A 25,651-nucleotide genomic window follows, 5' to 3' on the forward strand; every position below is an offset into this window, starting at 1 on the left:
TCACCCTAGCTCCTACTGCCGATGAGGAAACTGGGACACACAGCTGTGGAGCGGCTTGCCTGTGGTCTTGCAGCTGGTTAGGGGGTCAAATCTTTCACAGTGCAAGGCATTGCATTTCCCTCCACACTCTGGCTTCGTCTTTCTCTGGATTCCTGCAGTCTATTACATTATTTTTAAAAATATTTTATTTATTTATTCATGAAAGACACACAGAGACAGAGACGTAGGTAGAGGGAGAAGCAGGCTCCCTGCGAGGAGCCTGATGTGGGACTTGATCCCAAGACCCTGGGATTGCTACCTGAGCCAAAGGCAGATACTAACCACTGAGCCACCCAGGTGCCCCAGTTTAACACTTAAATATGTACTGCCTGGTGGTACTCCCTAAGTCCTTTTTTGTGTCTGAACCTTGTGCCAAATGCTGACTTCACGGTACATGTTCTAGAAAGATGTGTTAATTGATTGGCATCAATGTGCACTGATGTGCATCATGCCTCCTGACCGAGCCTTCTCACAAGACCAGAATGTAGAATCCCACAAAAATTTTCTATCCTCACCATCAGATTCTTGAAAATATCCCACACACTAGTGGCAAGCATGCCTATTTTTAAAAATCAATTTATTTAATATCAGAATTGCCAACTTCTAACACGCAAAATCATTGAAAGAAAAGTAAAGGAGTGGAGCCATATGATATTCTACTGGCACAAAAATATCATCTTTCACCACTGGAAAAGGTAAAGAATGAGACAATGGCTCACTGTGTCCTCCCAAACTCCATGTGAAGCTATTGGCATGAAAACTGAAAAATTCAGCCAATTATCTGGATATTTTAGTTTGTCTTTTTAAAATATGGTGTGTAGAGGTGTCCAGAATTCTATCATTGCTTAGTTGTCAGTCAAAAAGTCATTGTTATACATAAATGTGATGTCATATCAATGCATAATAAACCTTCCTGTCAATCAAAAGTATTGTTATGTATAGACTTTGTGTCAGACATTTTAGACTTTGCATTAAGATATGAAGTGCATGCAAATTAAGGAAAATTTAAAGGTGGCATGGCCACAGGCAAATATATTTTAATAGAGTTGGACTTTACAGGGAAATTGACACTTGAGCAAAAACACAAAATGCAAGTTAGTAAATACAGTTTTATTGACAAAGAAGTCTGCTTTTGAAGGTGGAAAGAGATATATAATTTTGTTATTATACAGACATATTTTCCATTTGGACAAATCTACTCATTAGGATTCTATAATTGGGAAAGGGAAAAATAATAAAAGTTACAAGATATTAAGACAAACATCTCATTTTTCACATTTTCTAATATTTTAAAAGAAATTTAATACAACTCATTTTCAAAGGAATTATCTACCAAGTTAATTTAAAAATACTTCCATCTGAAAATTTAAAATTTGGGGCTCAATTTTCCTTTCTCATCACTAACAAATTTTCTTTTAATGTGAAACTCTGCCAGATGGAACAGGACCCCTGTACAATAAGGATTTGGTACCGGATTATTTCTTGTCTTTCAACACCTGTGTCATGGTGTGCTACTATTCCTGCTGTGACTACAACCAAAATCAAAAAAAAGAATCAAGGAAGAGTGAACCATAATGTAAACTATGGACTTCGGGTGATAATGATGTGTCAATGCGGTTCGTCAGTTTTAACAAACTGTACCACTCTGGTTGGGAATGTTGATAATTGGGGAGGTTATTCATGTGTGTATTGGGGGGCTGTGTATGGGAAATCTCTGTACCTTCCTCTCTTTTCCTGTGAACATAAAACTTTAAAAAATAGTGGAGTTTGTTTTGTTTTTTAATGAATCAAGGTAGAAGGCATAGGACGAATGGTGAAGTCCCATTCTGTCTAACCCAAGTAGCACTGAAACCGTCCGTGTAGGTGCTGGCCTAATTCTGGTGCTTATGAAATTTGATGTGACTTTAGGCAAGTTACTTAACTTCGCTAACTCAAGCTCTTCATCATTATTCACACCATAAATATATATTGAATACTTTCTCTGTTCTAAATACTAGGATAGAGCAATAAGCTAGATTAGGGTTCATTCTTGAGGGGAAAGCAGACCATGATAAATTCCCTGGTTCATTATTTAATTAGAGGTGGGGGTAAATGCACTGGAGAAATGCAGTTGGGAATGTACAGCAGGGGAATCTAATATAATCAAAGAGAATGTTCAAGGTGGGTGAATGGACAATCCAGGTAATAAAATCTAGTAATCACAAATGGTTCTAGAGAGGCTCACATGTGATAATATGAAAGTGCCATGAAAAGTATAAAGAACCGGATATGATCTCATATTATTATTTTGGGGATATTTGATTATGATTCTTGAGTATCAACATCTAGTTCAGAGATGCTAAAAAAATTATGTGTTAAATTGACTCCTTTTAAGACCCTTTCCCAGCCTGAATTTTTTTCCAAAAATGAAGTCATGTGATGTTTCCAAACATGAAGTCATGTAAGTTGCAAAGTCCCAAGGACTTTCACCCCTGGCACAGGACCTGGCATATAGCAGAGTAGAACCATATGATGTTCTATTGGCACAATTAAAAGTAGCACAATTAAATTTTGAACACTGGATTTCCAGCTCTTTAAAAAAAATTTAAATTTGGGTATACTTGATATACAATGTTACATTAATTTCAGGTATATAACATAGTGATTCAAGTGTAGCTACCATCTATCACCATACAACACTATTACAGTACCACAGACTATATTCCTCTGCTGTGCTTTTAGTTCCCATGATTTATTCATTCTATTACTAGAAGCCTGTGTTCCCCAACCCCCCTCACCCATTTTGCCCAGTTCCCTTACCTTCTTCCCTCTGACAACCCTCAGTTTGTTCTCTGTATTTATAGGTCTGATCCTGTGTTTTTGTTTGCTCATTTTTATTGTTTTTAGATTACACATATGAGTGCAATCATATAGTATCTGTCTTTCTCATGTATGACTTATTTCACTTAGCATAATACCCTCTAGGTCCATCCGTGTTGTTGCAAATGTCAAGATCTCATCCCTTCTATGGCTATGTAATATTCCATTGTGTATATATATACCACATCTTCCTTATCCATTTGTCTATCAGTGGGTACTTGAGTTGTTTCATATTCTTGACTATTGTAAATAATGCTGCAATTAACATAGGGGTGCACATGTCTTTTTGAATTAGTGTTTCCATTTTCCTTAGGTAAATACCCAATAGCGGAATTACTGGATCATATGGTGTTTCTATTTTTAATTTTTTAAGCAACCTCTATGCTATTTTCCATAGTGGCTGCACCAATTTACATTTCCCACCAACAGTGCACAAGGGATCTCTTTTCTCCATATCCTCACCAACATTGCAATTTCTTATCTTTTTGATTCTAGGTTTTCTGACAGTTGTAAGGGGACATCTCATTGTGGTTTTTACTTGCATTTCCCTGATGATTTGTGATGTTGAGCATCTTATCATGTGTCTGTTGGCCATTTGTAAGTCTTCTTTGGAAAAATGTCTTTTCAGTTCCTCTGTCCATCTTTTAATTAGACTGTTTGGGTTTTTTTTTTTTTTTTTTTTTTTGGTGTTGAGTTGTATGAGTTCCTTATATATTTTGGATATTAACTCCTTATCTGTTACATAATTTGCAAATATCTTCCATTCATATGCAAAACATGTACTAATACAGAAGGCTTCTATTCTTAGCTGCAACTGTTTTATTTTGAAAGTATCTACATTAAAACAAAAATGGAACAAACAAAAAAAAACCACTATGTGAATGAACTTTCTACCCAAACCTTTTCTGCTTTACCTGAGAAAATGATATTCCTCCTATTACCCTGCTTTTGACTATTACAAAAACTTTAACGTCCATTGACAGTAATTGGTACCCATGGCCCACACTTTTCTTGGTTACTAAGTTTTACTCTAACCTCTATGAAGGATGAGGAGGTAATTGATGTGGAAGAAATTTAATCTCAGCCTGCTGCAAAGGAAAAATAATACATACAATATATTACTGCAAAGTTGATTTTTTTTTCCTCCTGAGAAAAAAATAGTAATCTCTAGAGATTATTTTTGGTCTTATCCACAATGTCATTGATCAATGGGTATTATATATCTTACATTATCTATAAAAATTTTGCTATTATTAATAGATAAAGAGCTGGGAATCCTGTACCTTAGGTCTCATATCTAGAAGAGTTGCTATAGTTGATGTCAAAGAAACTACTGCCTGTGTTTCAGGATTTTGATAGATTCAGGTCTCATATTTAGGTCTTTAATCCATTTTAAATTTATTTTTGTGCATGTTGTAAAAAAGTGGTCAAGTTTCATTCTTTTGCATGTAGCTGTCCAGTTTTCCCAGCACCATTTATTGAGGAGACTGTCTTTTTCCCATGGTATACTCTTGACTCCTTTGCAACAGATCAATTGGCCATATAAGGGTGGGTTTATTTCTGGGCTCTCTATTTTGTTCCATTGATCTATTTTTGCACCAGCACTGTACTGTTTTCATTACTACAGCTTTGTAGTATATCTTGAAATCTGGAATTGTAATATCTCTGGCTTTGTTTTGTCTCAGATTGCTTTGGCTTTACAGGATCTTTTGTGGTTCTATAAATATTTTAGTATTATTTGTTCTTAGATGTTATTCAGTGAGGAAAGGGATTATGCAAAGGCATAAATACTAGGAGACAAGACTCATAGGGAACCATATTGGAACCTAGCCACAAAATAACCCTGAATCACATGCTGTTTGAGGAAAACAAGTAGACATTAAGATCAGAGTGCAAGGAAAGTGCCTATATTACCCAATTTATAAATTAAAACCTAATTTATAGTAGCTCTCCATATGAATAAAACCCTGGTTTGTTTATACTTTTGTAAAGAAAAAAAAAAGCTGTTAAAATTTCTCAACTTAGGTTTGAGCAAACAAGCAAGCAAAACCATGCACAATAAGAAAACATAAAATGCAGAAAAACATTCTCTTCTAGTATTAGGGGACTTATATTATGTTTGAGGTTTGAAGTAATTGGTACCCAGAAGGGACTACATATGCTGGCTGAATTGTTCTGAAAATATCTCCATCCTGCTGACCAATTCACAGAGAGATGCTGATAACACAGTCAGAGGAGGTCACAAAGTTTCACTGCTGGATAGAGAAAAGAAGTTCCATGAAGGAGGCAGAAGGACAGAGAAATGCAGGAATTTTGTAAAAGGGCAGAAAGGTATTTGGGACCAAAAGGTAGATGATAACTCACCCAGAGATCCCTGAAGCTACTTACCACCAAACCAAACAATAAGAACAACCTCATCACAGAAGGCAAGGGATTTAGACTATTTGAGTCCAATTCACCATTGAGTGCCTCTGTGGGAAATTTGATTTAATCCCAAAGATGGGCATTTCTTACTGTCCTGAGGAAGTGTACATTCTCACAGCTCCCAGCCAAAAATGAAATGTGCTTCAAAGTAGGTCAGAGCCAAATGACAGCTCTCAGGAGCTTTGCAGTGCACCATGCATAGAAAAGAAGAAAAACAAAGCTGCTTACAGAAGAGTTTCAATACCCAGGTTTTAGAATGAGTTCTCTAGCTGTAATGAAGTACAGAATAATCCTTTTACACTTATTGAATTATTGAGTTAAGAACTTTGGCCATGCACTTTATCCTCTAGCTTGATTGTCCTCCTTCATCCATCCATTTTTGAGAACTTGCATGCATGATACAACCCTAGACGTTGTTATTAACAAGTATTTTATAGATTTTGTTACAATAATCTCCCTGAAGATTAATCTGAACATACTCAATTCATTTTTCCAATTGTTACCCATTACTTGACGTAACAATTCTTAACTATAGAATAACTCGAGGCATCTGTATACTTCATGCTGAAAACCATTAAGATATAAAAAAGAAATAGATGAGCTCTCTTGAATAGCAAAAAAGAGAGAGGAGAGAGAGAGAGCATGTGCCATATGTAATCTTGAGTTAGCTCAGGTGAGTGACACACCACTTTCTGTAATTTTGTGTCATTTTTATCTATTAAGAGTATCGTGTTGAAATAGAGATTAAGAGTCCTTGGCCTACAGTAGGAAGTAGATCTTTCTACATGCCTTCCACAATTTAGTTCCTACCTACCTTTTTGAATCATGTCTACTCAAACTCTGTACATGCCTCCATACTTTCCCTCTTCCAGGTCTTAGTTTATATTGTCCCTCAGCTTTTCTAATTAGCTGAATGTCCGATCCTAGCCAATTTTTAAAAGCTTAGATGCCACCTCATCTATGAATGTCAAGTCCAGTAGACTAATCCGTCTTTTTTCTACACTCTTAAAAATATCTTTCCTTTGGCACTCATCATTTTATGATTCGTGACACTGGGGAGGTTTAGATAAAGTGATTAATTAATTAAGCAAACACTTATTGAGCATCTATTATGTTCTTTGTGTTGGGAATACAAAGATGATTAATCATGAACTCCCTAGCAAGAGCTCATGTTCTACCAGAAGTGACAGATGTGCAGATTACAGCTCAATATAATGAATTTCTATAATGAATATGGATGGAGGGCTGTGGAAGCACAGAAAGAGGAGTATTCATATATTCAGTTTAATGGACACAGATAAAGAAATCGCTGTTTGCCAGGAACTATTCCAAATACTATAAAATATTAATTTATCCATCTAACAATCTTGCAGTGCAAGGTACTACAAAATACTTATTATGTTATTATATATTATTATTGTATTAATATTATTATATATTATTTTTATTATTATTCCCAGTTTACAGATGAAGAAACTGAGGCATGCTCACACAGCTAGTAGGTGGCAGAGCCAGGATTTGACCCAGGTTGTCTGGGTCCTGAATCCTTGCTCAGAACTACCAGACTATGCTTACTCAATGTACATTTAATGATCAGAAAAGTTTAAGAAATAGACTTCTATCCAAAAGAAATGGATTGTTCTGTTGTGTTCTGATGAACCAGCACTCAGTACATTGCATGTGACAGGAACTCCCTGTTTGTGAAATCAATGTCTTGGCTCTTGAAGGAAAAACAGGTGTTTGATTAGGCAAAGAAAAGAAAGAAGGGCATTCCTGGTAAGATGGATGGAGACATGCCAAGATGTGGAGCTAGGAAGAGGGACTATTTAGGGACTGTGGGAGTTCTGTGGCAGGTAATATGCCTATTTGCCTTGTTTCCATTCTCACCCTTTGCCCTGCTCTACTCTGTATTTTCCCTGGAGCTGCTTCTGTGGGCTATGTTGTCCAGACATCTGCAGGAGGCTGGGTTTGCCCAATGAAAGTCCTGGCCAGACACTGCAGACCAGAAAGCAGGCAGCACAGAGCATTTCTTCCAGACTCTTGTCTGTGGCAGTGCCCCTGGTAGTGGCTAGGTCTTCTGGTCAATTTCTGCCAGACAACTCTGTCCCTGGTCCCCCTCTTCTCCCACGGATCCCTTAACCCAGGTATGCTAGGTGTCCTGCACTTGCTAACCTCTGAGTTCTTCACCAGCCTTTGCCAAGTTCCTCAGCTCTACTATTTCCTGTGTAAGCAACCCCTAGTACTAAATTCCCTTTCTAAAAAAAAAAAAAAAAAAGTCTTAGCTAGGCTCCCGGTTTGTGCTTAAACATTGACAGGTATACTCAGAATATTAGGGAAAAGTATAGTATATTCACCATATGAGAGAGGAAAGGTTGAACTTATCATTGATGAATAAAGCAAAGTAAAACATGTTAATAATATTATTTCCTCTTTATTAAAAAATTACTTTATGTTTTGCAAATGTATACTGTATTAGTGCAGTGGCATGTGAATCAATATAGGGTATTATATATATATCGTTGAAATCTATTTAATGTATTTGTACTTATGTAGTATTTGTAAGTATGTAAGATATGTATTTATGTACTGTATACATTTATATGTACCATGTATAAATACATAATATATACAAATTATACAAAATATGTATTCATATCTAAAGAAATAAAATCTTTTTTAAAAAAAGGGGATCCCTGGGTGGCTCAGTGGTTTAGCGCCTGCCTTTGGCCCAGAGCATGATCCTGAAGTCCCGGGATCGAGTCCCGCGACGGGCTCCCTGCATGGAGCCTACTTCTCCCTCTGCCTGTGTCTCTGCCTCTCTCTCTCTCCCTCTCTCTCTGTGTCTATCATGAATAAATAAATAAAATCTTTTAAAAAATGTGTTCATATCTTGAAATATATATTTTAAGACATTCATTCTCAAAGACTCTACTGATGGGGCATTCATTTGAGAAGTTTGGAGTCTATAAAAATACATAGAGTTGGTGTCATAATACGAACAAAACTCATGATCCATTAGCATCTCCACAACAGGCAATGTCCTGTGAGAATTTGTGATAGAAGCATGTTAATATAGTGTCACAGAAGGACTTATGTGACTTACGCGGGCAGGTTTCATTTTTCCTTAGACATGGTTCAAATAGATTAAGCTAAGATTGGAGGGGGAAACAAATGAGAGGAATGAAAGAGTGAGAAAGAGCTAGAGGAAAGGAAGTAAAGAAGGAAGGAAATCTATTCAGATGGTACATGAACAAAAATAAAGAGGACGTGGCTCCTCCTGAAGGTGACTTAGCACCCTATGTTCTCATCTTTTCCTAGTCCAAATCAATGAAAGAATAGGGCTAATCCATGGTATCAGTTAGTTAAAAGAGTTGCAATGTCCGTAGAAACAATGTCTGTCTGTGTACACATTTCTTCCATGAGGATTTATGGGCACTGTTCTGGACAGGTGACTACAGGTCACACAGATCATTGAGAACACCGGTGTGCATACATTTCTTAGAGGTCAAGCATTATTTATTATTTATTGTTATTTTAAGGTGAAAATAGTAAAAAGTAATGATAAAGTAGTAACATGTGCCTATCGGTAGAAGTCCCAATAACTGTTTCTTGTACTTTACTTTGGAGAGTGTTGTTTGTGTTGTTAAGCTGAGGCTGGTGCATTAAGATTAAGCGGACTTTGACCTGCTGGATGAGGAGGGATAAGCCACCCACAGGGGGTTGGCAGGTAGCTCCTTCACTTTCAGAACTCCCACTCTGGGGAAGCACAAACCATGTGGTTCGTTTTTGTAAAGGCACAGTTCAATACACCCACACAAAAGAATTAAAGTCACAAGACCTGTTACAGATCCTGGCAAAGGGGAGGAGGGGGGTGGGTGCAATGAGCTGGGGAAGGACAGTCTTCTGCCTCAGGAGATAGAGAGCAAAGCAGCAAGCACCTATTACTTAGGAAGTGATTGGGGCAGAGGTCACTAACTTTTTACCAATTCATGCCTAAGTGGTTATTTTAAATGGTAGCCCAGAAAAAGCAAAGTGGGAACTCAGGGGAGTGCGGGGGTGTGGGAAATCCTAAACTCAGGTCTTAATCCAAATGGCCAGACTCTGGGTGTGAGCAGGCTGTCAGACTGTAACTAAGCAGCAACTCAAAATAGTTGTTTTTCTCAGCACCCTGTTTTATATAATTTTCTACTTTATTTGGCATTTTTAAATGCTAGTCATTTTTATTTGTGTTTTCAAGTGACCCTAGGGGAGGAACAGAAGGAGGGGAAGCGAGAAACAACTAAAATAGCTCAACACCTGAGCTTGCTCATACTGTTCTTTCTCAAGTTCATGCTTCTGCACCAGTTGGTTCGATCTGGACAGAACCTTGGGAAATGAGCAAACCCATAGAATTATTTTTCTGTGCTGTGCTTCATGTTTCAGAGTAGCTATTTTCAACTAGTATCACAGAGAGCTGCTACTAGCAACTGTTAAATTACATAGGAATTTGACTTCACACGGTTTATTGAAGAAATGCTAGAGCATATTAAGTGAAGTTTTACTGTGCTTGTATATTTCTCAGATGCAGCTACAATGCTAAGTGCCTTTATTACAGTGAAAAAGTTGACATAGCATTTATAATCTACAAACATTTAAATTATATTTTATGTTTTCAAATAATCTATGAAAACAAGATAAAGTAACAGTTTACTTTGATGTTTGGGAAAAGAAACTAGAAATAAAATTAAAAGTCTTGCTATAGAGAATGCTATCATCTACGCTGCAGATTCGGGAAGATTACAAGAGTATACATATGTCATAAAGTATATGCTTTTCAGGGTAATTTTAAGAAATAAGAAAATCTAATCTCCGTATTTGAGAAAACCAGCACTTAATTTCCTTTGGGTTCTTCCCTTTCTATCCTGGAGAATTACAAATCTCTAAGCATTATCCATTGTATATCTTCCCTGGTGCTTAGTTCCTGGATTTATGTTCTATTCAAGTCCTGATTGCATTAAATAATAATGTTAATTCTCAGTAGTTATTAGTCAAAATTAGCTAGATTATTTGAAATCTCCCTATCATAATAAAAATACAATTTAAAATACCTTTGTTACTTTTTTTTTTTTGTCAAGGGAGCATCATTATTATAATTACCATCTTCTCAAGATAGTATTTATTACTTCTGTATGAAGTGGAGAACATTACTAGATCCACCTTTAAGGACCATCCAACGTAAGGATAGAAAGGTGGCAATCACTTTCACCTCCCCCCTACAGGTTACTACCACTAAGACAAGCTACGGTAAGATTTGCTTTACGATGGAGTGTATGCATCACTGAACAGACAACAGCTTGCTAGAATCTTTTTAAAAATGTGAAAGAGTGAGCTGTGGATTTCTCTCCTTTTCCTACTAAGCTTTGTGCTGTAGTAAAATATGCTTTCTGATCATATTTTTAATATACGTATGTGTGTTTGTATTCCAGATATTGGTTTATTTAAAGGAAAAATAACAGTTTTCCAAAGCATGGATTCCAAAGGGCATAATTAAAATTTAAAAACACTTTGGGCTAATTTTAATATTTCAAGCTAAAAAAAAGTGAATGAGGTGGTAGTGGTTGGGAAGATACTCATTTGGCTGCTCAAAGAGCTGTGTCTGGGTACTGGGACCCCTCAAGTATAGCAGCAGCTGCGCCCATAGATGATCCTGCACCCATTCCAAGAAGTGCCTGGCTAGAAGTGGGAAATTCATGTTTCCCGACTACCTGCGCCAAGTGCAGGGAGAAGCATTGTCAAGACTCTACAATTCTTCTCTTTGGGTTTGCCATGGAGGCTATGGTTATAGGCTTCCAAAAAACAAAGGATAATGAAACTGTTAGGAGAATTTGATCTTTTCATAACTTTGCTGCATATTAGAACCTTACACTCATTCCAAAAACTACAGCATGTGTGAGTTTTCCAACTTTTATTCTCCTTGGGTTTGAAAAATAATTTTTTCAAGCCAAAACTTTTTCTGAGACTAGGAAATAGAAAATAAATTTCCTGAAAACCTAATGACCATTTAGGAGCCATAATAGAAGAGCTGTTTTATCTCTAGTGGACATATTTTGGAAGTAAACAGTTTAAGGAAACCATGAAAGTACTACTAAATGCCTACATTTTTAGGAAAAAATATTTAATAGAATTAAAATGAGAGGAGGGAAACATTAAACCAAAGACAGAGAGGTGAGGATCAGGAGGTATTAGAAGGTAGACGTTGCAGGAGAGATACTGCAGAGCCACTCTGCCACAAAAAGTATCCTTATCTCTGCCACATTGTCGATTCCACCATAAAAATCTATTACTTTATGATTTCTACCAAAAGTCCCTTTGTTGCTCTCAGATCTTTTCTCTTTTCAATTGAAATGTCTAAGAGTCCTAGTCAAGTTACACTGTGATAGGTGTCAAAGACAGAATTTGAACCCAAGATCTCAGCTGTGTCACCCAAGTGCTATTTACCTCATAGTAATTTTCCTCAAAATGAGATTTTTAATCAATGTTCACCTTAAAAATAAGCATTTCCTTGAGTATTTTAATGTCCATATTTGTTTTGTGTCTAGGGCTGGTGCTAAGAAGTTCAGCTTTAATTATCTTGGACTGAAACAGATAAGAACTTAATACGTCCCAAGTGATAGCCAAATGAGATGAGGGAGCACCATGCGAAGGAGAGTGTCACAGAACTTTGAATTCCCCAAATGGTGGGCTCATGGCTCAACCACCTGACCATTGTATTATAGAAATGCTAGTAATCACCAGTACCATTTTTAGGAGGCTAGAGGTAAGTCAGTTTAGGCAAAACATTATCACACAAAATTAATTGGTCAATTTAGATCTTATTGACATTATAGATTTGATTAATTTATAAGTGCACAGTATTTCATGGTTATATACAATTTTGAGCATCTAGAAGTTTGAGAAAATTCATCTTTTGATGACAAAGCATTGCTCCAAATTCTCAAGCTTAGCAAACTTGGTCATTTGCCATGCTGAGACATCGTTATTCTCTTGCTCAATCCCATCTGCATTTGTAATCCAGATAACGGGCATGTGTGGATTTGCATCAGCAGCAAACACAGAAAACCAACTCAAAGATGATAGGACCCAGATCTTTAGGCGCCTTATTCACAACCAAGGACTCTCGTATATGGGGAGATAATTTGACATGTTGGTCAAAAACTTGCATGTATTTGGTTTGTGTCTCAGTCCAAAATTTCCAAACGTTACTCATTATCTCTTCTCATTCCTGGTCTCATCTGAATAATTTCCTGGTGGAAAAAAACGTATATTTTTATTTTTTCATTGACCCTGTTTTGTCACTTGGGCAGAGCTGGGATTTGAATGCAGGAGAGTTGTGCCTTTTGACCTCTTAGCTTCAATGCCTCAAAGATCTTAATTCTAAAGTGAGAACATGAAGATAGTCACCAGTTGGCTATTACATCATTGCGGTGTCATAGAGTTCCAGGAGGTGACAAATGAAGTTCTAGTTCTGTAAAACTCTACCAGTTGTTCAGAGCCTCTGTCCCTCCACCCTACATTCTTTTGACAAATTCTTGCTCCAGCAGTAACATGACCACGACTGTAGTCTTTGAAGCTGGTAAGAGCTGAATCAGTTATCGACTGCTGCGTAACAGACCACTCCAAAACTTAGTCACTTGAAAAGAAAATTATTTATCATCATGATTCCAAGAATTGACTGGACAATTATTCTGCTCCATGTACTGTTGGCTGAGATCACTCCTGTCACTGAATTTAGCTAGTAACTGGGCTGGGGTGTCTCGGTTCTCTTCCATGTGGCCTCTCTCTTTAGCAGAATATGTTTCTTTCAAGGTTTAAAAATTCCACAATGGAACATTCCAAAAGGATAAGCCCCAACATGCAAGGGCTTATTGAGATTCTACTTATATCACACTTTCCAGTGACCAAAGCAATTCACATGGCTAAAGCCATAGTTAGGCAGGACTATACAAGGGTGTGGATACGGGAGGATGTGATTAATTGGAGGCCAGCAATGTAACAGACTACCATAAAAAACGAAAGAGTCCAGCTATGTATCAGTTTTCAATAATTTCATCATTTTTAACAAGTGTCTGGTATACCATTGTTTATTAGGCATGAAGACTTAAAGAATGCTATTAACTAATAACGGAGTGAAGACACACATGTGCAAATCTATAATGTGACCTTACCTGGGATGAAATATTAAGAAATATAAATATTGGTCTCTGACTCTTATTCCCAACCCAGGGCACCTAAACTCCTTAAGCGAAAAGAGCACTAGGAAAAATCTCTTTTTTTAAAATATTTGGTCTTTGACTTTGTCCCTGACCTGTATATTCCTAAGTGACAAGAGGATTAGGAGCAACTTCTCTCCTACTGAGGAGGTGATTCTGGGTGGGCTCCTGGATACACATAGGGGCTACTCTTTGGAAGGATGAAGCCATGATTACATACTTGCAACATTCAGTGCTGCCCTCATTCTCTCGAGAAGGGATGAAAATGGAGTTCATCGGGACTCCTGGGTGGCTCAGTGGTTGAGCGTCTGCCTTCGGAGCATGATCCAGGGATGCAGGATCGAGTCCCACGTCGAGCTCCCTGCATGGAGCCTGCTTCTCCCTCTGCCTATATCTCTGCCACTTTCTGTGTGTCTCTCATGAATAAATAAATCTTTTTAAAAAAATGGAGTTCATGATCCGCCTCGCCTCTGTGATGAAGCTTCCATTAAAATCTCAAAAGTACAGGGTTCAGAGAACTTCTAGGTTCGCAAACACAACTACACTGGGAAAATGGCACATCCCAACTCCACAAGGACAGAAACTACTACAATTAGGACTTTGCCATATGTATTTCTTCATCTAGCCATTCATGTAGATCCTTTAATAAACTGCTAAAAGTAAGAGAACATTTTTCTGAGTTCTGTGAGCTGCTCTAGTAAATGAATTGAATCCAAAGGGGAAGGAGGTCACAGGAACCTCCGATTTGTAGCCAAATCAGAGAGAAATTGTGAGTAACCAGGGAACCTACTACTTGCAATGGGCATCTGAAATGGGATAGAGGCAGCCTCATGGGACTGAGCCCTCAATCTGTGGGGGAACCTGATGCTATCTCCAGGTAGACAGTATGAGAGTTGACTGAAATTTTAGAACACCCAGCTGATGTCACGGAAGCATTGCTTGGTATGGGAAAACCCCATACATATCTGGTGACCAGAAGTGTCAGAAGTGAAGTGTTGTGAGTGTGGTAGCCTTGTGAGAGTGAAGTGGAAGTGGAAGGCTGAGTTTTTCTAATACATCTGGTTAAGGAGAGAGCTGAGAATTTGGAACAGACTCAAGAACAGCTCCCCTTGACCCTCTCCCTCCAACTTCCCAGGCAAATCTCACTTCATGGCAAGCAGCCCATGAAATGAATCTGAGGAGACAGGAAAATAGTGCAAATATACAAAATTCAACTGTATTAGGAAAAATTAATGTCAATAAGGATCAACGATTCTACCTAAGCAGGCCAGGTCTTTAAATTAATGCAAAACAGGGCACCTGAGTGACTTAGTCGGTTAAGCACCCAACTCTTGATCTCAGCTCAGGTCATGATCTCAGGGTTGTGAGGCTCTGTGCTCAGCAGGGGGTCTGCGTGACATTCTCTGTCTCCCTCTCCCTCTGCCCCTCATTCTGCTCATGGGGCTGCTGCTCTCTAATCAATCAATACTTCTTTAAAAATTATTAAATTAATTAACGCAAAGCATATTTGTTTTTTCCATCTGACCTGTTAAAAGTGAAACTATGGCTCCTTAAGTCTAATTTTTGTACATCAATTAAAAAAAGATTTTTTCATATACTTAGTATCAGAGTCCCCTATTCAAAGGCCTCGATCACACAGTCCCGAAGCTCAGGAGTTTGATATCTGATGCCAAGAGAAGGTACAATCATTGGGAGAGGGTAAATATCAAGGTGGGTTTCATAAGATCAAGTTTAACTTAGAATTGGGGGAAATCTGTAAAATTTAGCATGGCAGAGAGAGTAACACATGTATGAAAAAAATGACTATAACTTCTGTTGAACTTTCCAGAGGGAGTAAGACTAAAGCCATGTGTAAATAGGGAGTCTGATGGGGGTCATTTCCATTGCTTGGCAATACAATTCCTTTCTTTTTTCTCTTTCTATATGATCAGGATGCTTGAACTCCTATTTATTCATTGACCTAGTGGTTAAAACCACCACAGTGACTGGCCTATAGTTCACTTCTCTTAGGGTTGGATCAGGTGGTCCTTTTCCACGTACAATCGATATAGTATGTGACCTGTAAACAGTTGGCCCCAACCTCTGAGGGTGACGTTACTTTATTCAATAGCGCTCTCCCCACGCGGGATAAGCGCAGGTGAGGCAAGAACTTCTTTTAATGAGCTTAATTCTGACGATAACTTAGGAGACAGTTTCACTGCAAGATGCAGATGCCTTTCGATCCTCTTTATGAATTAAAATATCGAATCATCTTTGGTGCCGGCGATATGGTGGTGATAAATAGGAATGAAGGAGTAGGTTTTTGGTGTTTTTGTTTTTTTTAATAAGTGAAGCCATAACCCTAGAATTTCTCTGTCTTGGATTACCCCCGAGTCTCAACATCCATCCACCTTGAGAACAGACCTTAAAGGATGCCTGCCCCTACTATGATGCAACCTGGCGACGGAACGCAGCTGCACCCACAGAAACACGCAGGAGCGGGGTGCCGAGCCTTCCCGCCCGCCGGGACCCAACTACTTGGAGGAGTCCCAGTTTCGAGCCCGTCTAACCCCCGCCCCCCAAGAGGGACCACAGGCTCCCGCAGAGGCCAGGCCGCAGAGCCGCAGCCTCCTGGGAGCTGTCCGCCGTGTTGGTGCTAGTTCGGAGCGTGTGCGTGTGCGTGTGCGTGTGCGCGTGTCACACAGGTGTCTCCCTAGGGGAGCTGAGGCGGCCCCGGGTCCCCCCGGGTGGCGGCGGCCCCGCTCCCTGGAGGCGCGCGCCCCGGTCGGGCTGCAGGTGTCCGAGTCCGCCCGCGAACTTGGGGACCCGACGGCCCGGCGGCGAGGACGGTCACCGGCAGGTCGCCCGCGTTTGTGCGGCGCCTTCCACGGAGGAGAGCCCAACGGGGGGGACGGGGGGGACGGGGGGGACGGGGGGGACGGGGGGGACGGGGGGACCGAGGCACCCCCAGGCGGCGCCGCAGCCCGGGCGTCGGGAGGGCGCCCCCCGGTGCTCCTAAAGCCCAGCACGCACTCCGCGCCCACGGCCCGCGCCTCGACCTCCCCCAAGGCCGCTTCGGGGACCGGAGAAAGAGGGAAAGACTGGGGGGGGGGCGACGAGTAAGCCAACGCCGGAGAGCGCGGGGGGAAGGGGGGGAGGGAGACGCGGAGCGCCGGGACCGCAGGCGGCGGCAGGTTCAATTAGCGAAACAAAGAGATCATGGCGGACTGTTTACGTTGGCAGCGCCGCCCGCCGCCCCCGCCCCGCCCGCCCCGCCCCGCCCCGCCCGCCGCGGCCCGAGGAGTCGGCGAGCTGCCCCCGCGCCCCGGCCGGTAAGTGACGCCCGCCTGCCCGCCGCGCGCCGCCCCCCGCCCCCGCCCCCGCCCCCGCCCCTCCCCCCGCGGCCCCCGCCCCGCCCCGCCCCTGCCCCCGCACCTCCGCCGCGGGCCCCGCCGCACCTCCGCCGCGCCGCCCGGAGGGGAGGGGAGGGGAGGGGAGGGGTGGGGAGGGGTGGGGAGGGGTGGGGCGGGGTGGGGAGGGGCGGGAGCGCGGCCCCGGGGCGCTCCGCAGGGGCCGGGGCGGGGGCCGGGGCGGGGGCCTCCTGCGCAGCCTCCGCGGGCGCCCTCGCTCTCCCGCCCCGGCCCCCGGCCCTCGCGCCCCCCCTCGACCTCCCTCTCGATCTCTCTCGATCTCTCTCGCTCTCTCTCGATCTCTCTCGCTCTCTCTTGACCTCTCGATCTCTCGCTCTCTCTCGCTCTCTCTCTCTCGCTCTCTCCTGATCTCTCGATCTCTCTCGATCTCTCTCGACCTCTCTCGACCTCTCTCTCGATCTCTCTTGATCTCTCTCGATCTCTCTCGATCTCTCTCTTGACCTCGCGATCTCTCTCGCTCTCTCTCGCTCTCTCCTGATCTCTCGATCTCTCTCGATCTCTCTTGACCTCTCTCTCGATCTCTCGATCTCTCCTGATCTCTCGATCTCGATCTCTCTCTTGACCTCGCGATCTCTCTCGATCTCTCCCTCCCTCTCTCGATCTCTCTCTCCCTGCGTCTCTCTGACTGGCCGGCCTTGAGGTCGGGACCCCGAGCCAGGTCACCTCCGCAGGCTGAAGTGGCCGGAGCCTCCCGCGCCGGGGAAGAGCCCCCCCAGGGGCTCCAAGCGGCCCCAGCTCCTCGGCCCCGGGCCCGGGGCGCACTTCCCTTTCCCCCGTCGGGGAGAACTGTCTTTTCCCTACAGAGGCTTTTAGAGTGTCTTTGTGCTAAGGTTGGCACCGCGGTACGGGGAGGTTGGCTAATGACAGGGGAGGAAAACAAAGGCAACAAATGGGGAGGGGGGAGGGGGCAATGTCACCAACTACGGAGGAGGCTCCCTCTTCTCCCAGGAAACATGGTTTCCCTTTGCGGGAATCCCTGGAGCATCACCGGCTTGCAGCCATGCAGCGGACGCATTTTCCTTTGCAGAGCGAAAAGCCAATCTTTAGGTCGCCAAGTTCATCTCACTTTTCCTTTCAATAAAACTTTTTTTTTTTCAATGTTTAGTGCATTTCAGTTTTTTCCTTTTTTTTTTTTTTTTCTTGCTTCCCCTTTCCAGAACCTCAGTGAATATCTCATGTTTTATGTTTGTGTCCTACTGGGGGCGGGGGTGGGGGGGTGGGGGGGGCGGAGTTCACAGCCAAGGACTGACTGCCAGAGCAGGACTGGGGTTGGTCGCATTTAAGCAGCCGGGGCACAGGCTTGGCTGGGGACCAGGGCATCAGAACCTAGCCCAGTTGCATCTCTTGCACACATCCATTTGAGTCTCTGACATCACAGGGCTGGCAGGTTGCTAATGGACATTGTAATGCGTAGTAAAATAAATTACTTTATCACCTGAAAAAGAAAATGCTGATGTTTAAAAGAAGCCAAAAAAAAACCCTTCTTGTATTATAGCAGTCATTCTATCTTTTCTGTACAGATACAATTCAAGTGAATGAATTTGTTGATTCATAATTATTGTTACACCCTCTGCAAGGTCCAATTAGAAGAAGGTGTTCTACTTTTTATCTCCTTCCCCTTGAAAGTAGCACACTGGAGCATGGATTCTCATATATTAGAATCAGCCAAATCATACCTATCTTTTGCTTGTTGATCACTAAAGCAACTTTCAATACAACACACTACATCTTTAATAAAGCAGTACTTATTTTTGCAGTTATTATTGGGCAGGCATAGCCTGATACCATGCCATCTCGCTACTCAGTTCTTTTTAACCTGTTGACATTTCAAAAAAACTGAAATTTACTCACACAGCAATACAGCAAGGAGAGTGGGTGGAAAGACTTAGCTTACTGAAGAACCTAGAACTTACTGGAGTCAGAAGTTCTCAAGAGTGTACATGTTTATTTTCACCCTTGTGTGGACATTAGAAAAACAAAGTTGGTGCTTCCATAAAGAGCTTCTACCCGGACACTGAACTCACTAGTTAGCTTGAGATTCCATTACTCAGTAACCCTAGGCACATTCTCATAAATGGATTTTATGTTGACTTCCTGCCCAAACCAGGTCAGAGATCATAATCATGGAAAGAAGTGGATTGGCCTCCAAAGCGACTTTAACAGAAGCAGAAAGATCAGTCTTTGGGTTATAGATCTTGCTGACCCATTAAGGGTCAGTAAATTAGTAGATTGCACTTGAGTTGACACTCCTGATCCCAACTTAATGGGTTGATTAACTGATGGCTGCTATCTTCATTATGGGCTATTAGCACATTGTTAAACCTGAACTTTAGAGTACAGAATTGTTTTTATGTTTACTCTTTGGTTCCCAAGGTTAATCAATATTCATCATGGCCTTAAATTATTTTTAACTAAAGAGGTTAAATAAACCCTTTTGTAGAGAAAAGAAAATTCAATACCATAACTGTATATGATTTTGGGATGCAAAACGTTATCTGATTAAAGATTTTGCAACTTACACAAAAATATCCAATTAGAAGCACTATTGCCAAGTGGAAAAGTACATATAAATCTACACATTACAGACTTAAAATCAACATCCTTCTCGTTAGTAGCTAGGACCGTGACCCTCTTAGTCTTCTTTGTGCATTTGAGTGACGGTCAAATTTAACACATGATATTTAGACTTCCAGTGATGATTTTCATAACTTGCAGGCTAGGAATAGCTCTCTCTGTAGGCAATGCCTAAGCCTAGACTTTACCTACTGGAAAGTGTGAATATTAGGCCCCCCAGGAGGCACGCATCCGTAATTGGTATATGTTAGAAATCAGTCTAAAATTTGCATTTTTAAATCCCTGCTGTGTTTCTTTTTCCTTGACCTTCCTGAAATTTCTAGAATATTCCAATGTAGCTGGAATCCTGATAGAATGGGGTATCATCAGTGAATCAGTGATTACTCTTTAATCTATTTGGTAATCAGTGTGTCAGTAATGCTGGGAAAACTGCTTAAAACGCTTGCAAAATTGATACTTCCAATCCCATGCCAGATTAGGAGTTGTATAGATTGTTTCTTTCATGTGGTACTTTATTCAAAACTCAGTGTCCTGTCAGCTGTCGCAAAAGGAGCAGTACTTTCTGGTAGAGGTTTTTGAATTGAATACTTGGTAAACATTTATTGAAATGAAATAAAAAACCAAAAGACTTAAACCCAAGAGTTATTCTATAGATAAAATAGGAGAATTAGGAGATATATATAGAGATATCTATCTATCTCTCTAATCTCTAAAATCAATGCTAAGAAGGCTCAAGGAAGCCTGATAGTTTCAAAGTCAAAGCATTGGTCCCCTGAATCGAGAGGCCACTGAATTTGGAAAAGAGGAGATCACTGATGACCTTAGGTGGGTAGCATTGATCAGGGGTTAGGAATGAAAGGCAAGCTTGTAGGAGGGTGAAGAAGGAAGAAGAGGGTGTCGCAGATAATTTTAAAGAAGAATGTCTCAGAAATGACATTCTTGAAAGGCACCATGGTTGGCATATCTTTGGTTTGCAAGACCAAGTCCCTGAGAAAATAGGATCCTAGTAGAAATGGAATTAAAGTAGCATTAACTACCTTAGAAACTCCATTGCAAATAAAAGCCGTGGAGGGCACCTGCCTCCAAAATGAGCCACATTTGTCAGCATTAAAAGCCTGCACCAATAGGTAATCCTCTTGAATCATCTTTTTTAGTCGTCTGGGGACACATGGCTATAGGATTGTGATCTGCCGAGGCAGACGGTCCCCAAGCTCCAGGGTACACAGATTATTTTTGGCTTTAAAGTGTTTGCGCCCATTCTTACTTGAAATTCAATGTCTTTTGCACTTGCTTTCTCCCTTATTTCATTTTCTTAAGCCCTGCCAAAATGCTTTTGTAACCATATAGCCCTTCTACAAATTATCTTGGTATTTAGAGGATTTTTTTTTTCTTTTTTTGGAGGGGGGCTGTGCATCTGGTGTCATATCTGTAGTTAGAGGATGTGCTCGAAAGCAGATTCCTCTCTGAAACACTGGACTACATTGCCCACCAGAGAGAGCAGCAACATTTATTGTCCTATCCTGTCACTGAAGTGATTGAACTGAATCTGTAATAGGTAAAAATATGATTGGCTTTGCCCCTGTAACATATACATATAAAGTGAGTTATTTAAAATTTGTTTGGCAAGAGCTTATTTTTATTATGAATGGTATATTGTGAGCAAGGGAGAAGTAAAAGCAAAACATTTGGCATTGACAATCTGTAGATAGATAAGGTTTTAAAAAAAGAAACTAAGAATTTAATTTAATTAAGGTGGATTGGAGGTATGCTCTGTGCTTGGAGCTGGAGTGGGGGGGGGGGGCTGCTGTGATGAGTCAGAGGCTGTGGAAAGCAAAGTAGGGCAGCAGAAAAGATCCTTTCCCCATTTTCACACCCACTCACCTCCGAAGCAGCAGCAATGTAAGCAACCAAGGCCACAGAGCAAGCCTAACCCTGCATCAAGGGAAGGCAGGGTTTCAAAGCAGCAGCAGGGCTCATCATCTCTGGACTTCCAGATGCACATACCAGAAAGCTCTGTGCCAGTTAGTAGAAGAGCTAGTGGAAGCAGAATCTTGTCAGGGGAAGAGGCTGGAGGAACTCTTCGGAGCAACCCAGGCTCCAGCCTGGGTCACCACTGGGCTCCATTAGTACCAGCCTTCAGCCAGAAGATGAATCAGAAAGTAGGTAGGTTTTATGTGAAGGACACCAGGTGAAGGTGTGGACATTACCCCAGAACTCTGTGTAGAGGCAGACCCAACCCCCTTGCCAAATCCAGTTCACCAGTGGCTTAAGAGTTTTTAACAATCAATCGTGTCCCTGTTATGCACGTCTTGTGGGGAGGGCTAAGGATTGGATGCGGCTGCAAAGACTGGATGGGACAGAGTGGGAAAAGGCAAGGGCTGTTAAAACATGGAGTGACCCAAAGAAACTACAGGATTAGAATGTAATAAAACATCCATAATATTCCAAAGGTGTAGCATTTGAAAGCAAGAACTATATGCTCAAATAAAACTGTGTGTCCGGGGTTATGCATTTTGAACAATGCACTGGAAGCTACTTTAAGTGGCTCTGAATTAATGTGTCAAAATTCATAATTCAAGCCCTTGTGTGTGTTGCCACAACTCAATGAAATTTTTAAATTCAAAGAATGTACTCATATAACACATTTGTCACGGAAATCATCCTTTCCAAATGAAAGCTTCTAAATTTAGCCCAGGTGAAACTGAGCCCTGGAAAGTGAGGTTGACAATGATATTTTATTATCAATTGCCAGCATTTCTCCTATTACCAACACATTTTGAAAATTATATCTTCTTGAAGGCATCACATACAATTTAATAGAACTGATTAAATGACAACTTCCTGGCTAAAAAAAACCCCACAACAAATATCAAACATCTTTCCCCTCTCATAATTAGTGGAAGAGTGATACTACATATATACAAGAGTCTCTGTGAATATCTAAGAATATCATAGTATCAAGAACACACAGAGAACTCAACATATTGAACATTCAAACAAGCATCTCTTAAAAAATATCAATGTCTTCTGTTTTATTTCACTTTTTAGGACTACTTCAAAATTTCAGTAGCCGGTAATTTAAAATTAATTTTCTATTGCTATTCCTAAAAATGACTACAAACTTCATTGCTTAGGATGACCCAAATTTATTATCTTACAGTTCCTTTTTAAATTTTATTTATTTATTCACGAGGGACACAGAGAGAGGCAGAGACATAGGCAGAGGGAGAAGCAGGCTCCCTGCGGGGAGCCTGGTATGGAACTTGAATCCAGGACCTTGGGATGACGACCTGAGCCAAACGCAGATGCTCAACCCAGGCGTCCCTTTTTTCTCAAAGTTCTATAGGTCAGAATTCTGACATGGGTCTCACTGGACCACGGTCAAAGGGGTCAGTAGGGTTACATTCCTTTCTCAGGGCTCTAGGGGAACATCTATTTCCTTGCCTTTTCCAGCTTCTACAGGCACCCGCATTCATTGGCTCCTGGCTTCCTTTTACCATCTTCAAAGCCAGCAATGTTGCATCATTCTGACTGTTCTTCCAAAGTCACATCTCCCTCTAACCCCAGCTGGGAAAAGTTCTCTGCTTGTAAGGATCCAGGTGATTGGATTGGGCATGCCTGGCTAGTCCCCATTTCATAGACATTTGCAAAGTTCCCTTTGCCACAAAAAGGATCACATTCACAGATTCTTAGGATTAGGGTGTGAACATCTTTGCGGGGTGGGGGGCATCAATCTGCCAGTTTTTAATTCTATTTCTTCTTAACTGTTAATTTAGGGACCTCTGCAACAGAAACCAAGGCAAGGCTGTCAGTGCCACAAGTTTATCCGGGAGTGACACCAAGAAATGCCCAGGAGGGAGTGGGGAAAGGGGATAAGGAATGAAAGAAAGGCAAGAAATGGTACCTTCTCAAGCAAGTTGCTACTGGGGAATTGAAGTTTAATCCCATTGGGGCTACTCTGAAGGATAATGTAGACCTAGGAATTATTCCAGCGGAGGGGTGAGGAATCTGTAGCACTCATCCACCACATCCGTCATATTCTCTCTTTGCTCCTGGCACGTCCATCACATGGGGGACCCATGTTCTCCCAGCCAGGCTGAAGACCTCAAGCAGGATCACAGGTGTTCACAGCAAGCAGGCTTCAGAGTGAAGTGAATGTTGGGAGTTTATGTATGGAACACCAAGGGGCACCTGTCAGATTTATTCGTCAGCAAGTTCTACTTTTTATCATTTCTCCATAATTTCCCCGGTACCTCCCCCTTTCTATTGCTACAATTCAGATCAGCTTCTCCACATTGCTACTCCTAACCCACTCTTCCACCTCAAGTTCTGTTCCACTCCAGTTTGCGCTGTCTATGGCTTCAAAGTTCATCTTCCGGAAAGCATGGCTTTTGTTGTGTTACTTAAAACAGACAAGTAAGCAAGCAAACAGACAAAAGTCTTTATCAATTTCCCATTACCTATAGGAAAATTTTAAAATAAAAATCCCTACTCTAGCCTTTAGGTGCCTTCATTGTGGCCCCTTATCACCTCACCTTTGTCAACTCATACCAACTTAACCCCGTCCCTTGAGAACAGAAGAACTAATCCAATTTGCTTAACTATGTTTTTGCTTAATTGATAGTCTTTTTAACCCTTTCAGTCTAAGCCTAGATAATGTGGAACTTTTCACCTGATCCAGGTCAAACACTCTTGTCTCATTAATCTCTTTACTGGTCTCATTACTTTTTTTTTTTTTTTCATTACTATTTTTAAGCCCATCTTATACTTTCCTTTCTTCATGCTCTTGGTCACAGATTTTCTTTTCCTGGACTAATGATCTAATCTCTGCTCATCCTTCAAGGTTTAGGTAAAATCTTTCCCTTCTCTATTTAGCTTTGCAATAGCCCATCCCTGCTGGAAGTGAGGGAATCTCTCTTCTCTGAACACTTAAAAGCTACTATTTTAGCTTTTCTTATTTTTTTGTCCATAATTTTTGCTATCTTTTTCATAGAATGTAAGTTTAATCCCCTCAGGTTCTCAGGCCTTTGAAGATAATAGGACATCATATATTTTTGCCTCTCAAGTCCAAGAATGTTTTGGATGTAGTATGTACCCCTTAGCTATTTGTTGATAAATTTCTTAAACAAATAATCTTTTTTTTTTAATATGAGCAACATACTTTGACCAAAGCAAAAAACTAATTAAAGGGGGAAAAAAAAATCAGTATTTTAGTGACAAATGCTACTGCTGTGCTACAAAGCAACTCATTACTTGAGTTGAATAAAAGAATCCAGTTCTTTTTTTCTTTCTTACTTCAACCAATCTAAAAAAAATTAAAGACACCAACAGGTTTGAAACTAAGATATCTTAAAAGTATAGACTACAAGTTTGGATGTTTCTCTCTTAACCTAGCCCAAAGAGATGTGGTGAGAATTATAAAGGATTTTTTTTTTTTTTTGACTAAGTATAGTTTTAAAGTGTTTTTCATTTAAAACTTTCAAATCTAAAAACTAATTTGAAAAGAACCTAGGATAGGACTGCATTAGCAAGGCAAAAATATCCAGTGGCTTCTTGGACACTGGTTTTGCTATTTTCCATTGGAAAAAAATCCTGTTTTCATTTTGATCTCATGGGTCAAGGGGGTGACTGCAGAAGTTGGGAAGTTTGGCTTCTTTATGGTATTGGCCCAGCTTTTCTTCTATGCACAATTATACGCATCAAGGCCTGTGTTCGGTGTTGCCTTTTTAGTGTTGGAAATAGTATTTGTACCAATAATGGCATGGAGTACTGCCAACAGAAAAAGTTATCTGGCAAGGGAGCATCATTTGCTTATCTCTGACCTCATTAACACCAATCAATTGAGTTAATAATCAACATACCGCTAGTAACTAACCTTAGTAGTTCTCAGCCCTGGGAATTTAAAAATACTGATGCCTGGCCCCTGCCTGCCGAGATTCTAAGGTGATAGGTTTGGGTGGTGATCTGGGCGTCAGCATTTTGAAATTAGCTCCAGGTGATTTTCAGGAGCAACCCAAACTGAGAACTACTACTTTAGACCGTGTCATCCTCTGCAGGCAGACCAAACTAAGGATATTGTGGAATGCAGAGTTTATT

General features: G+C 40.9%; 2 protein-coding genes across 14 annotated transcripts in view; one reads left to right on the forward strand and one right to left on the reverse strand.

The window, feature by feature from the left end:
- LOC144324197 (uncharacterized) overlaps positions 1-25,651 on the reverse strand; it is a 258,348-nt gene that overhangs the window by 134,203 nt on the left and 98,494 nt on the right. The window lies entirely within an intron of this gene.
- The window catches only part of LOC144324194 (uncharacterized), a 580,701-nt gene continuing 571,765 nt past the window's right edge, over positions 16,716-25,651 (forward strand). For 3 of the 4 annotated variants that reach the window (XM_077915487.1, XM_077915489.1, XM_077915486.1), the window contains exon 1: positions 16,716-16,882. In XM_077915487.1, the coding sequence (XP_077771613.1) occupies positions 16,770-16,882 (113 nt within the window). In that variant the 5' untranslated portion in view covers positions 16,716-16,769. The remainder of the gene's footprint in view (positions 16,883-25,651) is intronic. The other variant, XM_077915490.1, reaches the window with a different exon arrangement.

The sequence above is a fragment of the Canis aureus genome, chromosome 11, assembly GCF_053574225.1.
Source record: "Canis aureus isolate CA01 chromosome 11, VMU_Caureus_v.1.0, whole genome shotgun sequence".
Lineage (NCBI taxonomy): Eukaryota > Metazoa > Chordata > Mammalia > Carnivora > Canidae > Canis > Canis aureus.